A 15,092-nucleotide genomic window follows, 5' to 3' on the forward strand; every position below is an offset into this window, starting at 1 on the left:
ATCTTTGATAGTTGTTGCGTATTCGACACCGCAATTCAGGATATGGGGTTATTAGCTATAAAGCAAAACTGTGATTGAGCATGGGGTAAAGATGACGGGCGGAACGTGTCAAACTAGAGCAAGATGGAGGAAATACAAAAAGATAAAAAAATTAATTAATGCAAAATTCTGAATAAATGAGACAAAATGTATAGATGTTCATGTTTACAGCTGCACATGCCCAGTTGTTAATAAATTAATTAATCGACTTTGAAACTTCAGTTTGTCTACTAGGACCTCTTTGGCTGATTTTTGAGTACGCGCGTTACGGCAACTTCATGAGGTATTTACGAGATCACAGAGAATCAGAATACCATGAAGAGGATTGCTCCAGTACCAGCAGCAGAAACCACAAAATGCAGTTCATAACTGCACAGAAAATGTTTCAATTTGCTTTGCAAATTGCATCAGGCATGGAATATCTCATTAGCAAAAAGGTAAGTTTGTACATAAAGCGGGGTTTTAGACCACTTTTCCGACTTAATCACTAGTACTCTTGTATATTTGGTGAGGGAACCCAAATTGTTGCTACCAGGGGTTCTTGAGCTACAACTACTATTACTAATGTATAATACGTTTAATGTTTATTTTGCCTATAAAAATGTTATCTAGAATATACAATAGCCATTACATCTCTCATACAAACGACTCGACGTTCGTCAGCTCCTCAAATGTTTTGGTTAATCTCATAGCATGCAGAAGTCAGTGAGTTATCGACATAACGCCATTCTACATTTTCTATTCAGAAGACGACTTGCCGTCTCCCTACGAAACGTGCTTAGAGACAGACAGTAAGCTTCAGGGCTCTGCTGTTCATTACTAAAAGTGTAGCGAAGTCTTCCCACTCGTGTTCTCATGATATGTGCGTCAAACCTTTTATCGAATGAGTAAGCTATAAACTGCCTTTGCCCCAGCAATTATTCAGTGAATTCTACACAATGAACTGCGATATCTCTTTAAATATTTTTCTTCAAGCTAGCGACATTTCTACAAAGCAAGTCACACTCTTGCTTATAGTCCTTTATCTAGTGCTACAATTTTCATCTTGTAGCCGTGTCTCAATATATATTGCCACCACGGAGACAAGTAACGACCTTGCTTTGTCTTACTACAAATTTGCTACGAGTCTCTCTAGAGGCATTCCAGTCGTCCACCTAGGTCTTTTCAATCTTGCGCGACGATCGCTTGGTTTAAATCTGTAAACATTGTTTCGCTGTCCTATCGTCTTTTGCCTGCACCTTCCAGCGTGGATCTCGACGGCAACGAAAACATGTATAGATAGATCTCATCCTATTAGAAATATAATTGCTAGATTATATAAACGATGACATCGGTAGAACTTTGCGAACACTGGCAATACATGAATAGCATGACTAGCTAGTAGAAACACCTTATTTATACGGCGAGTTTTTTCGAGGATTTTTCAAAGCCTACTCAAATTTTTGTGGTGTACTAGAGCGGGTATCGAATGCATTTTCGTGATAAAGATGCAATCACACCGAACTGATCATGTTGGATTTACTCTACGGTGACAAGTTTTTCGTGCCGCTACCTGTAAAACCGAAAGACGACAACATTAATTGGACTATGACGACTGCCATACGCTCTCTCTCTCTCTCTCTCTCTCTCTCTCTCTCTCTCTCTCTCTCTCTCTCTCTCTCTCTTTATTTGAAATATTTTTCAACGCATACATAGTACTAGGCAAATGAAATAGAAGCTACTTCTAAAATGCAAACAAAAGCTAAACATGTCCATTACTCTAACTATTACAAAAGAGGCAAGTAGCACTCTCTCTCTCTCCCTCTCCTCTCTCTCTCTCTCTCTCTCTCTCTCTCTCTCTCTCTCTCTCTCTCTCTCTCTCTCTCTCTCTCTCTCTCTCTCTCTCTCTTAGTTCTCATAAATATCAGTAAACACAACAGCAATATTGTATAGAGGAAATCTACAGTCAGCAAAACTAAACCAAGAAAAAGAACATAATAGTTCTAGTTACTGCAAATTGACTACAAGATAACTCTTACACTACGCTAAAAGCAACGCGAAACTAAGAATGTCATTAACTGGATTACGTTGTGTCCGCACTAAAGTATTTTGCAGAGATGGAACTACTTGAATTCTTTTGCCACTGGACTCGACCAACAATGGAGTTCACTCTCTCTGTCTCTCTCTCTCTCTCTCTCTCTCTCTCTCTCTATTATTTTCCTTTTCCAAGACTCAAACAATTCCCCAAACATCCCAAACTAACAAGTTTTACATTACACTAGGTATATACCACAATCACCGTCATGTACTTCAAGCTGCATTCTCTCATGAATCATTCTCCAGTTATGTTTCCATAATTGAATAGAAATTTGCTGCATCATATTTTGGAAAGCCTGGTGGAATTTAAGGCCACTGACTGCTGAATAATGACCAGAGCCCCAAGGTATCAACCACTAAAGGGTAAAAGAGACCACAAGCGGTACGAACTCTGTCTTCATGGCGAATATCTATTTTCTTCTTCACCTGCCTCTGCTGCGGCTCTAACCCTTACAGTTGACTTTGTCACATATGACGGCTGCAAAGAGTTTCTAACTGTTACTTCAAAATAGGCAGGTCGACCCTCCAATAAATCATGTTGAAAATATCACCAGGACTGCTTCAGTAGAACCATTGCACCTCATCTCCCACATAAAATCTCTGTTCTCAACCAGTAAGGCCTGGGAAATAACTTCTGCCAATGCATTGTGTCTACGTGTGCGCTCTGGACCACAACCACAACCAAGAAGGTGATCTCCAGAAGTGTCAGTGTGCTGACCACAACTACACAGATGCCGGAGGAGACGGAAACATCTTGATTCCCAACCAGAGCCGTACTGCATTAACAAACTCATGAGGAGACATGAAAAAGCAGAAATTAGAGTTGGGTATTGCCCGCAACCAAGCTCCTGCATGAGATGTACTGATTAAATTTGAACGTGCTTTGGCTCGTAAGCTGGCAGTGTTCAACAAATACTTGACTAAATTAGAATCAAATTCTGATTGGATTTGTCTTTGAGTAGCAGTGCTGAAATCTAAAGTCGAAGAACCGTGTTTGCTTTTCAGATAGTGACAAATCTGAAGATGACTTTCGGAGTCTCCTGACAGTAAAGGCCTTGAGAAATGCAAATTTTCAATATCCAGTGAATTGCAAGCCTTTTTTTAGGAAGTCCTGTACCACCTTACCAGTAGAATTGCAACTCTCTACGTAAGCAGCTGGTGAAGTCTGGACTGCTTTTCTCAGACCAAGTCCACCAAGTCTAATACGTAATGTCGCTTGCAGCCATGCCATATATGTAACAGAAGAACGCCAAATAATTTCTAAAAATCAATGTAACCTTTGATCAAAGCGATGTAATTGTTCCAAAAACATGGCCGGAACAACAGTTCGTAAAATATGATTGACTTTTCAAACACTTTGACAGCTTTGAAGCAAATGCAATTCAATCCGTGGATCATCAAGATTACCAAGATTTGACTGAGACTCCAAGATTTTGTCAACACGTTGAGCTGTGGAGGACTTAAAAATTCGACATATCCGTGGACTGGTGATCCCAGTAACTCCATACCTTCTGATAAGCGTCTGACTTCTGAAGGAAATTCAGGAAACGTTTGGTCTCCAGAAGGCCAATATAGTTCATATTTGTTTAAGTTAATATGCAAGCCAAAAAGTGGACCCGTTGCCAGTAAACTTTGTAATAGAGACGATATTGATTGTTTATTACCAACGAAGAGCCATCATCTAAGTACCATAGTTGAAAGTGTAAGCCAGAATAAGAATCCAAAGAGTCTAGTAATTCCAGAATCACAAGAGAAAACAACAGAGGACTTAAGAAATCTCCCTGTTGAGCACCGGCTGTGGAATCGCAACTCACCAGGTAAGTGGTATGACCACTGAGCTCAAGCAAACAACTGTGGAAATTCTCTCGGTACGCGTTCAAGAAAAGACGATCTGAAGCACTTATTAAATGCATTAGTCATGTCTATTTTCAAAAACAGCAGAAGTCTTCTCTGGCGAAGGTGGCATCAATGAAAGAACGCATAGAATGGATAGCTGCTTCCAAACCACTTTTAATAACACACACACACACACACACACACACACACACACACACACACACACACACACACACACACACACACACACACACACACACACACACACACACACACGCACACACGTATTAATGTTGCAATAACATTGTGCGCCCGTGTTGCAAATAAGGTACAACGAAGACAGACCGAGTCATTAACGAGGGTGGATGCAGCAGTCACAAAATATCATCTAAAGGGGAAGTCCAACAAAAATGAACTTACGTTGTATGAGTGGATCTTAACAAGACAAATCGATCGGTATAAGTTACTCCGTTATCTTCGTTTTTGTGTACGAGAACGAGCGATGTTACGGTGATGTGCAACGCCCACGCGCCTGCTCCGCGCTTCCTGGTCGATTAAGCTCCGCCCACTGCGAACGAATCAATGCGTTTACGGATGACTGCTACAGATATATCGAGAATGCCGAATGTGAATGCGAAGATATTATGAAGATCTGCCTTCTTGCCGTCAGTGGTTCCTCTCTAAAGTAGAATGATGTCGGTAGAGCTGTTTTATCGCCAGACTTTGAAGCAGAATTCCTCAATACCACGGCTTACCTAGAGAACGCGCTTGTGCTTGAATATTTTTTTATCCTTGTTCTTTTAATATCCGAAGAAAAACGTTCAGCGCGCCGTCTGGCGTGTGCTACAGAGGACGTTCCTATTTTCACATCTGGTCTGCTCACTTTCTTTTGCCGCTGATTGGTAGAAGGTTACAATCCCGGATGTATAAATAGGATCATCCTCTGTAGCACACGACAGACGGCGCGCTGAACGTTTCTCTTCGGATATTAAAAGAACAAGAATAAACAAATACTCAAGCACAAACGCGTTCTCTAGGTAAGCCGTGGTATTGAGGAGTTCTGCTTCAAAGTCTGGCGGGAAAACAGCTCTTCCGACACCATTTTACTTTAGAGAGGAACAACTGACGGCAAGAAGGCAGATCTTCATAATATCTTTGCTTTCACATTTGGCATTCTCGATATATCCGTAGCAGTCATCCGTAAACGCATTGATTCATTCGCAGTGGGCGGAGCTTAATCGACCAGGAAGCTCAAAGCAGGCGCGTGGGCGTTGCACATCACAGAAACATTGCTCGTTCTCATATACAAAAGCGAAGATAACGGAGTAACTTATACCAATCGATTTGTCTTGGTAAGATCTACTCATACAAGTTAAGTTCATTTTTGTTGGACTTCCCCTTTAATTGTGTTTCAATTGAGGGCAGCGCCCACCTACATGGAAAAGCTATGCGTGATGCAATTGTTCAAAGACCTACATGGACGTCACTAAAATCAACAGCTCAATGGCCTCGGCCACTGTGAAGGACTTTTACCACGTCGTTTGGTTTCGAATGGAAAGCCGATAATAAATCATATCGAGTAGGCTCTAGACTGGCCTGCGTATTGCAGACGCCGGTACACAGTGCAGCTATTTATAGGAACAACAACCATCAACTCCGCCCAGATCGTGGTCACCACGAACAGACCGTGTTGCTATGCCACCAATGGATGGCACCACCTATCTCAATAATCGTGTCCCTCTTAATTCTAATAAACATGAACCGATTGTATGTCACGCATAGGACGTCATCGAGTTTGATTAAGCCTAGGCTATGATCTTCTGAAATATGATAGTATCACAAAGCTTAAGAAAGTTTATTATTAGACAACTTATAAACGCCCAAATAGCACTCACAGAAGCAATGTATAAGTCATTGGTTTAGCAGAACGCAAAGGAGCTTTCTGGAGATCTTGCTAAGGATGTCGATATGCTTGATGCAAACTTACTAACAGATAGAAGCTCACGAATTGGCAAATGTGGTCACCGTATCCAGCAATTAATTAAAGAGCGTGACCTAACACCTTCATGCTTGTTCCCAACATAGAATCCAGTCAGCCTCCTCAGAGTTCTGTGGTATCAGGATGTGCGATCTAGATATCTTACCATCTTAAGCACAGAGTGAGGTTGTACACATGCGAGACAACGTTATAGCACAAAGAGTTTACTGGGATTAGACAAAACGATAGCAAAAGTCACCACGCGCAAAGGCTCGCAATTGGAACTCTATAGCAGTATATTAGCTGTAATCAAAAAAGGTTGTCCAAAATTACTATATATTATATATTATATACTATATATTGTATATTATATATTATATATTACATATTATATATTATGTACTATATATTATATATTATATATTATATATTATATATTATGTATTATATATTATATATTATATATTATATATTATATATTATATATTATATATTATATATTATATATTATATATTATATACTATATTATATATATATATATATATATATATATATATATATATATATATATATATATATATCTGCTCTTTGAGCACTCAGCGCTCATCGTGTCTATTCGTCTGCCTGTGCTGCTGCCACAATGTCCTCTACTCCTGATTTGTTTTCTCATCATCGCACTTTCTACTTCCTTCTCTATAAATCTTTATAACTCATGTATTTCTGTCGTCTTTGGACCAGTAGTGCACTTGTTTGACATATCCAGTAATAATACTTGTCTTTCATGTATGTTTTTTGTTTGTCCCATATGGGACATTTAGTTATAATATATATATACACTGATAAAAAAAAAATATATATATATATATATGTATATATATATATATATATATATATATATATATATATATATATATATATATATATATATATATATGTATATATATATTGTATATTATATATTGTATTTGTTTTGTCTTTAGATTCTTCACTGCGATCTAGCAGCTCGAAATGTGCTTGTATTCGATAACGAAGTTCTTAAGATTTGTGATTTTGGAATGGCAAAGGACGTAAAGTATCACGGTTATTATTTCCGTCAATCGAAGGTAAGAACGAACATACTTCAGGACGTTCTTACGTTGCCTCTAAGAAATATATGCCATTTAGCGTATGTTGCCTGTAAAATGGATGTCTCCCGAGTCTATGATGGACAAATTATACACAGAAGCGAGCGACGTGTAAGTAATAAAAATACATAAGTTCGCTTTTAATATATACTGGTCACGTGTTGATAGGTGGTCCTTCGGAGTGCTCCTTTGGGAGATCGCTACACTTGGTAAATTTGTATAATGTTTGTCTGCTCAAGATAATATAAAAATGTCATTTTCAGATATTTTAAGTTATACAGTGTACATTTAGGAACTACCGGTATTGCTTTCAGTTTTCTTGCTACAGATGGTGTTTGTTTTGTGCAGGAGGCACTCCTTATCCCAGCGTTCCCCCAGAAAGACTCTACGATCTTCTTACCAGTGGCTACCGAATGAGTTGTCCCCTAGACTGTCCACGTCGTTTGTAAGAATAACAAATACAAAAATAGATGACGTTAAATGACCATTTGTGGTGTGATAATGTGTAGACACGACATCATGCTGCTGTGTTGGGCAGCTGATGTGAACGAAAGACCTACATTTGAAGCTCTCTCGCAACTTTTTTCTAAAATTGTGAAGGAGACTAATTGAAAATGAGATGTGGATATTGAATGTTTGACAGGTTGTTTCTGTGAGGGTAACTCTTCCATAAATGGATGTAATTTAGAATTGTGAGTGCGTCTTAAGTCTATTTAGAACACGTGATGGAGCAGTATGTCGTAGATTAACACCAAAGTGGCTGTTGTAATGTCAGATTAGCTATAGTCACAATCAAGTTAATAATTGGCAATATTCAGAGTGTTGATCTAAAACAAATTCGCGCCGATCTACCTTTTCATGTGGTGACATCATACAAGCATTTTTCCTAAATTACGTCTTTTGAAAACTGTTTTACTATTGAAAACCATCTTATTAAAATGGTTACATAATATTACTTAATTAAATAATGTGCTAATTGTTTATAACTATTTAACATATTTTGTGTAGCAAATACGCATAAATTACGAGGTTAAGTATTTAAACAATTAGCAAATTACCTCTGTTACACTACAAGGAAGCTTGTTTGTCTAACCATTCCACAGTTTGCCTGTGAGGACATGGTTCAGATTCAGTGTACATAGAAAATATAAAAATTTTGTTTTAGGTAGATTTCCAGGACACATATCCAGACAAATTATGAAACCACATGCATGGGTCAGAAAAGAAACGGCTAGTATTGTAGAAGGGTGAACTGACTTGCAAGCGTCTATTGATCCCAACATGCAGTGCTGCTTGTTAGGACTGCAGCAAGTTTGTAATTTACACTTCGTTTTGCTAAAAACATTTCCAGCTTAATTAATTAACATTCTTGTAGCCAACTAGTGTGCAGCAGTACAGGCTCAAATAGAGACCAGTCGCATAAATAATCTATATTGAATCTAGTCTTGTTTATGAGTACTGTACATCCTTGCCGCGTTTTGTAACGTTGCGTAGGAAAATGTAAACACCTGTCGCAATGTTTGTGTAGCACATGAGAGTCCCACGGGCGATTTGACGATCCTTTTGGAGTGCACGAACGTTTGCCTACATTTTCACTGTTTATAGCTGCTGGTGATCTAGAATATAAGCAGTGACTAGTTCTTGAAACAGACAATACGAAATTTTCCTTGTTTCTATCCAAGCATTACCTGGTCCCAGTGAATGGTTGCCAAATTCATTTAATCAGTAAATCTTCGAGTTCAAATTAATTAATTAATTGATTAGTTATTACACGTTTCACCGATTGTCTAGTGACCTACTGGCCATGTAGACACATAGGATGATGTCGTTTACAGTACAGATGACAAAGTAGGTGTAGTGATTCCCGACCAGCTCCTCTTTTGTATCGTCGTATGGGCGATGGAACGTCAAAAAGTATAGCTGAACGGCTTACCCATTAGCTGCTGCAGCTATACAAGGTCACGTTTCCTATAGCCACGGTTGGATGGGTTCTTGGACACTACGCAGGACATATATCCTGGAGCTTGGCCAAGTACTCAGGAGAGCACCGACTGCGACACCAAATGAGGTGTTGGTACAACAAGTCTACATGGCTGATAGTCTTTGTAGCATTCTTGGGCATTTGCCTCCCCATTCAATGAAATGGTACATATCTAGACTTCTGGGTCAAGCTTGCCAAAGCAATTGTGTAAGTTTCTTGCACAAGGAAATTACGCCATAGGTGGCCATCACTAGCCTCGTACTAGACCCTCTCTCGCCGTCGTGCCCAGCGCTGTCGTGTTATACGGGAACCGGGCACGACGGCGCGAGAGGGTCTGGTACGAGGCTAGCCATCACTACGACCTGAAATTGCAACCCTTATTGGTCCCGGATTTCCTTATTTCAAAGATTACTCTCTAGCCAAATGAGCTATAGAACCACACGAAAAGGGACACACACAGACTCACACACGTTCCCTATGCCCTTCGTCGTTCTCTACCGGCACGATGCCACCGACTACACAACACGCTATAACTCTACTTCAATCGCCTTTAACTGTGAATTGTTACTGTCAGCAATGAAACTCATCTTTTCTACAATAAATTAGCGCATTACACTGGCAAGCCATTTTCTCTTCCTTCCTTCCTTCTTCGCGTCCTACAATTTTGCTACAGACTTGGTTTGTGTGATGGGCTGACTATAGTTGTGGTAGGATTAACTACAGCAGATCTGACGCAAAGGCGGTCTCAACACATCAAACGATGCATTCCAAGTATCTCTTGGGTATGTAGCAAGTAGAACAGTTTGTTATCTAGATAACATGTACGTAATGAGGATACTAGGGTAGACTCATCTTCATATTAAATTATGAGTGGCTTCTTTTCACTAATTTCTTCAGTCTAGATTTGGATCATTCAGATTTGGATCAGTCTAAGTCAACTATCATAGTTTCCAGAATCATACACGATTATTAGAACTAAACCATTCGGTTCCGACGTGGAAGTCACAGTAGAGAGTGTGCAGCTGAAGCGTACGTTATCTACATGACAACTGAAACTCATACAAACATTATTGGTAAGCTCCCAATTATTCTTATTCACACTCTTGTTGCCTACAACTTGTAGCTTATTGGTTCTATTGCTCGACTAAATTTAGATCGTTTAGTGCGTTTTCATCCCTTCCTCATACAGTTTACATACGGATTCTTAGACTCGTCTCGCGTAACTTCTTATACGTTGCATGGAGACAAGAAGCGTAATATCAAATGGAAATTAGCTTGTGCCTACTGTTGGAGCAATTAGAGACTTCCGGTATTTAGGTATCACTTACCAGTAAGTGATCATTACAATGACAACTGAAGCTCTTGTTTCCTCTTGATCACATCCGTTATGCATGACTATATCTAGACAATACTCTAGAGTCATTCACAAGCATCATTTCGTGGTCGAGCGAGTAGACAGGTGTCAACGACGAGTCGTTTGAAAAGCTGTGGTGAGAGTGTATATTCTGTCTTCTAACTAGTAATATATACCTATACGTACTGGGTATTCTCTAGTCAAACGTGAATTCGGACATCAAGTCGCGAATATACTCTCCCGACTGTAAGCCAATATACAGAACTACTCGGGTATCTGTCGTGACGGTAAGAATATTGTAGTAAAACTGCACATCATTTTGTAGGTAAATACTGTGTGTGTGTGTGTGTGTGTGTGTGTGTGTGTGTGTGTGTGTGTGTGTGTGTGTGTGTGTGTGTGTGTGTGTGTGTGTGTGTGTGTGTGTGTGTGTGTGTGTGTGTGTGTGTGTGCGCGCGCGCGCGTGACACGGTTAGAGAGTCGTTTTCTACAGTGTTTTCGTCCAGGAGCCATCAGTGTTGCTACTTCAAGTCACAATTATGGCGAGCTATGGCATAATTTCCTTGGACAAAAACTCACACAAAATTGACTCTCTTACCTCAAAAATATAAAAGACTACGTGGTCATTGACTGTTGGTGGCAAAGCCTAACTGCGATAATGTACATTAGCTATGTCTAGACTGGGGTCCTAGTGCGACTTATTCTGCCTAGACTGCACCCAGCGCGCAGTTGTGTGCTCCTGCGAGTACCTGGCCTTGCTCCAAGAGATTGCTTACCACGGTCCCTAGCTACTGAGTAGTGCACAGGAATTCATGCAACCACTAGGCTGGGTGTGTGATTGTGTCCGTGTGCTCGCTCGCGCGGACGAGCTTGCATGCATGTGTGATGACTGCTGTTAAAATTAAGAGTAAATAAATAGAAAGCATCGTTTATAACAATTTGCATTTGCAAGAGAGCTACTAGTTTACCACGCATGGCGCCTTGGCTGGGTATTGATCTTAGGCTTATACGCGTGTGCATGCATAGAACCCCGATTTGTGCAAGCTGCACGTCTCTAATTAGTGGCTAAACAAATGTAGCTGTCAGGACAAGCATCCATAATTATATAATGGTGGTTTAGCATGGTTTACACTTGGATTCTCCAAAGCTTCCTATCTCTGCGTCTAGATAGACGCTACTCTGAAAAACATGAGCGAAGACGACGAAGTGGTCTAGCTGTTTGTTTTGGCGGCAACAAATGGAGCACTTTACTAGTCAGAGCTGATACATAAGTATGGCGTGCCATTTGTGTCAAATTAGACAATGAGATGAGTCGATGAGACAATGAGATAAGGCGATGAGATCATGCGATGAGACAATGAGACGAAGCGATGAGACCGTGAGATGAGACGATGATCGAGAGGCGATGAGAGCATGAGATGAGGCAATGAGACTTCATCAATATGAGATTACCGCATGCAGCTACGTATTGCATGTATTGGAGACTGGGTGCGAAAAGGATTATATTATTATATTTTATCTACTACAGAGAGTCCAGTTTTTAAAGATTTTTTTACTCGTGTTCTTGTGTGATTGCAGCGCAAGGCTGAGCTCCACAAAACCAATTAAAGTGCCTACTCTCCCACGTTTCTAATAAATCTAGACAACTCATGCAGTCTAGCTAGAGTCTTTGGTAGCCGGTTGGAGAGTTACATTATAACATGCCGTATCTTGTGTACGCATTAGACACTCGCTGCAACACACTCTTTTTCTGCAATTGATTGGGTTGTCGCATGCAGGGTTGTCGATAGGAGACTTCGTTTAAATAAACTATAATTGCCTGTCGGGAAATCCCCTTCACGTGTAGAACTTAGTAGACTGACTGTCTCTCGCCGGAAGGATGTAGGCGGAGATGGTCTGGCTATGCAAGACTATATCGACAACCCTGCATGCGACAACCCCATCAATTGTAGAATAAGGGTGAGTTGCAGCGAGTGTCTAATGCGAACAAGATGTATACGATATCTAATTCTCCAACCGTCTACCCAAGACGCTAGACTGCATGCATTGGAGATACAGACAGACAGACAGACAGACAAGCAGACAGATAGAGAGCCAGGCAGACAAACAGAAAGATATACAGACAGACAGGCAGGCAGACAGAAAGACAGAAAGATAGACAGACACAAAGACAGTTAGATAGACAGACAGATAGACAGACAGACAAACAGACAGACAAACAGACAGACAGACAGACAGACAGACAGACAGACAGACAGACAGACAGACAGACAGACAGACAGATTCATTTATTATCATCAAAACTCTACGTATGTACAGGAAACTTTCAAATATCTACCAGTCCTTCATAACTAAGCAAATTATAACACATTAATGGACTTGGCCTACAACATTGCAGTCAAACATTATGCCACTGTCGTTTGTACTGCATGAAAATCTCGACAGCTTCCTCGAAATCACTCTGGCGTTGCATCTCTGAAGAATGATGGAAAATTGCTTTCTCCAGAATGCCTTAAAACGTTGAGCGCTGTTAAAAGGATGTGCATGAGTGGTATTGTAGCTTTGCCTAGATATATGAGACAAAAACTTGTGTGCGTGCGAGCCCCACAAACCAAAATGTTCAAAGACTAGTGGAACACACTTGGATGATAAACCACCATGCAGGACCTCTCCTGAGTATTTCTTTAGTTTCTTCTCCTCTCTTACTTTTGCAGCATACCCTTCTTCTCTGTGTGCGTGGTTGAGAGCATCCTTACTCCATGGGTGTGCTAATGAAACATCCACGTCAAGATTCTGTCCTGTTTCAGAATCAAAGAGTGTCATATCAGGACGGTTTTCGCTACTAACAAAACGATGCCGGGGTTCGGTTTGATGGGGAATGTGCAAATCACTCAAACATTCACTCCAACCCTTCAAGATAGTATTGTGGGTCCAGACAGGACCTCCTCCATATTTACATGTTAGTAGGTGGTATCCTTGTTGATCCAGTTGTTGTCCACAGTCACACACTTTCACCCACTTGGTAAACGGTAAAGCCAATCCCAACCTCAAATAGGACGCTATAGAAAAGTCGTTTGTTTTAAGTGCGTGCCTATCAGAAGTAGGAATGGCATCTAACCAATCTCCGGCTCCACGACCTTGCAATGACCGCAGCCTTGCCGCATCTTTATCAGAAGGAGCCTGAGCAATGAGTTCAGACACATTAATTTCGTTTATCTCAGTACAAAGACGGTGCTGCAGTTTCTTAGGATAAGCGATGATGTCATCAAGTGTTTGAAAATCTTCATCATTGTCAGCTGACTTGGACAATGGTGGCAAGTCGGAAAAGCTAGAAATTACTTCTGAGCCAATCGACCCCGACTTTTCTTTAGAAGAAGTAAGATAATCAACCAAGTCAGTCATACACAAGAAACGAGATGGCAATTCTTTCATTGATTGACACCAAGAAGACACAAAAGCAGCATGAGAAATTTGTCCAATCTGTGTTAAACCAAAGCCTCCATTCTTGAGCTTTAGACAGACAGACAGACAGACAGACAGACAGGCAGACAGAGAGACAGTCAGTCATATGTAAGTGTTTTAGTTTGCTGTAATGATAGCTTTCAATGAACATTAGTCTAGTTGTATTACTGTAGTTCTTTGCAGAATTGTATCATAGTTTCATGTAAGAAATGAAAGACATACAGACAGACAAAAAAGAAAATTACCGTGGAATAGGAATGGCCATGTCGGCATGTAAAATTCCGCGCACAATCTTTGCCATCATTAGTATTCAGTTTCAGACGGATAAGCTTTGTACCTTCACTGACATCAAGAAGTGGATATATTGCGGTTGCATATCACAACAAAGAGTGCAGTTAATTAATCAAGGTCCGTCCAAGATTTCGAGTAACAGAAAATTTGGTTGGTAATTCGAATAATAAGGGTATGTACATATAGTAAGAGGAGGAGTCTTGTAAACTGACTCGAGATCTTTTACCACAGCGACGTTAACTTCCACTTACGTACCAGTAATAGAACAAACTGTATTCTTCAAACTATCTAGTTGCCGCTCCCAAACTTCCTCTTTAACTCAATATAGTATACGTAAACACCATACTCATGCATGTAGGCCAATGTAACTAGACTGTAATTAACCATAGTTTCGGCAGTCTCTGTGTCTTTGCTGGAGGTAGACTTAAGGGTGGGGTTAGTTTGTGTGCACAACTGAAAATAGCTAACTGCATGTAAAGACAGTAATGACCTGATTGAATAGGTAATTGAGTTGGATCAGACTCCTCCTTGACATAATAAAGTTTTCTAATAACACGAGTAATTATTCTTGAGGACATCCCTTGCACTGCATAGAGCTACATAAGTTTCCCCACGTTGCCACAATTTGTGGATGGAATTGTTTCCATTACCCTCTGTGTGAGGTACAACTCGATATATCAAATATTATCAGATACTGGAACTAGCAGTAGAACTGACATCCGAATTAAACTCTAGACGTTCGCTATTGCAGATATGTACCCCATGCACTATATAAAGTGGAGAGAAACGACATAACTTAGTCAGTGCTATAGAACTGCTGTTGCCGTACGCTGTGCAGTTGGTGATCTCACGCCTGCAGTGTCTTCTTCCTATCAGGCTCAGCTGCTTACTGTGCAAACAGTGCACGTTATTCCCAAGTCGCTCAGATTCCGGAAGTCGACTGACCATCTTTC

General features: G+C 40.3%; 1 protein-coding gene across 1 annotated transcript in view; it reads left to right on the forward strand.

The window, feature by feature from the left end:
• Positions 1 to 7,859, forward strand: part of LOC134187971 (tyrosine-protein kinase receptor Tie-1-like) — an 11,554-nt gene extending 3,695 nt beyond the window's left edge. The window contains exons 4-9 of the mRNA XM_062656152.1: positions 274 to 476; positions 6,911 to 7,033; positions 7,095 to 7,165; positions 7,223 to 7,263; positions 7,403 to 7,499; positions 7,564 to 7,859. Coding sequence (XP_062512136.1) covers positions 274 to 476; positions 6,911 to 7,033; positions 7,095 to 7,165; positions 7,223 to 7,263; positions 7,403 to 7,499; positions 7,564 to 7,666 — 638 coding nt within the window. The 3' untranslated portion in view covers positions 7,667 to 7,859. The remainder of the gene's footprint in view (positions 1 to 273; positions 477 to 6,910; positions 7,034 to 7,094; positions 7,166 to 7,222; positions 7,264 to 7,402; positions 7,500 to 7,563) is intronic.
• The last annotated feature ends 7,233 nt before the right edge of the window (positions 7,860 to 15,092 follow it).

Source organism: Corticium candelabrum, chromosome 12, assembly GCF_963422355.1.
Source record: "Corticium candelabrum chromosome 12, ooCorCand1.1, whole genome shotgun sequence".
NCBI lineage: Eukaryota > Metazoa > Porifera > Homoscleromorpha > Homosclerophorida > Plakinidae > Corticium > Corticium candelabrum.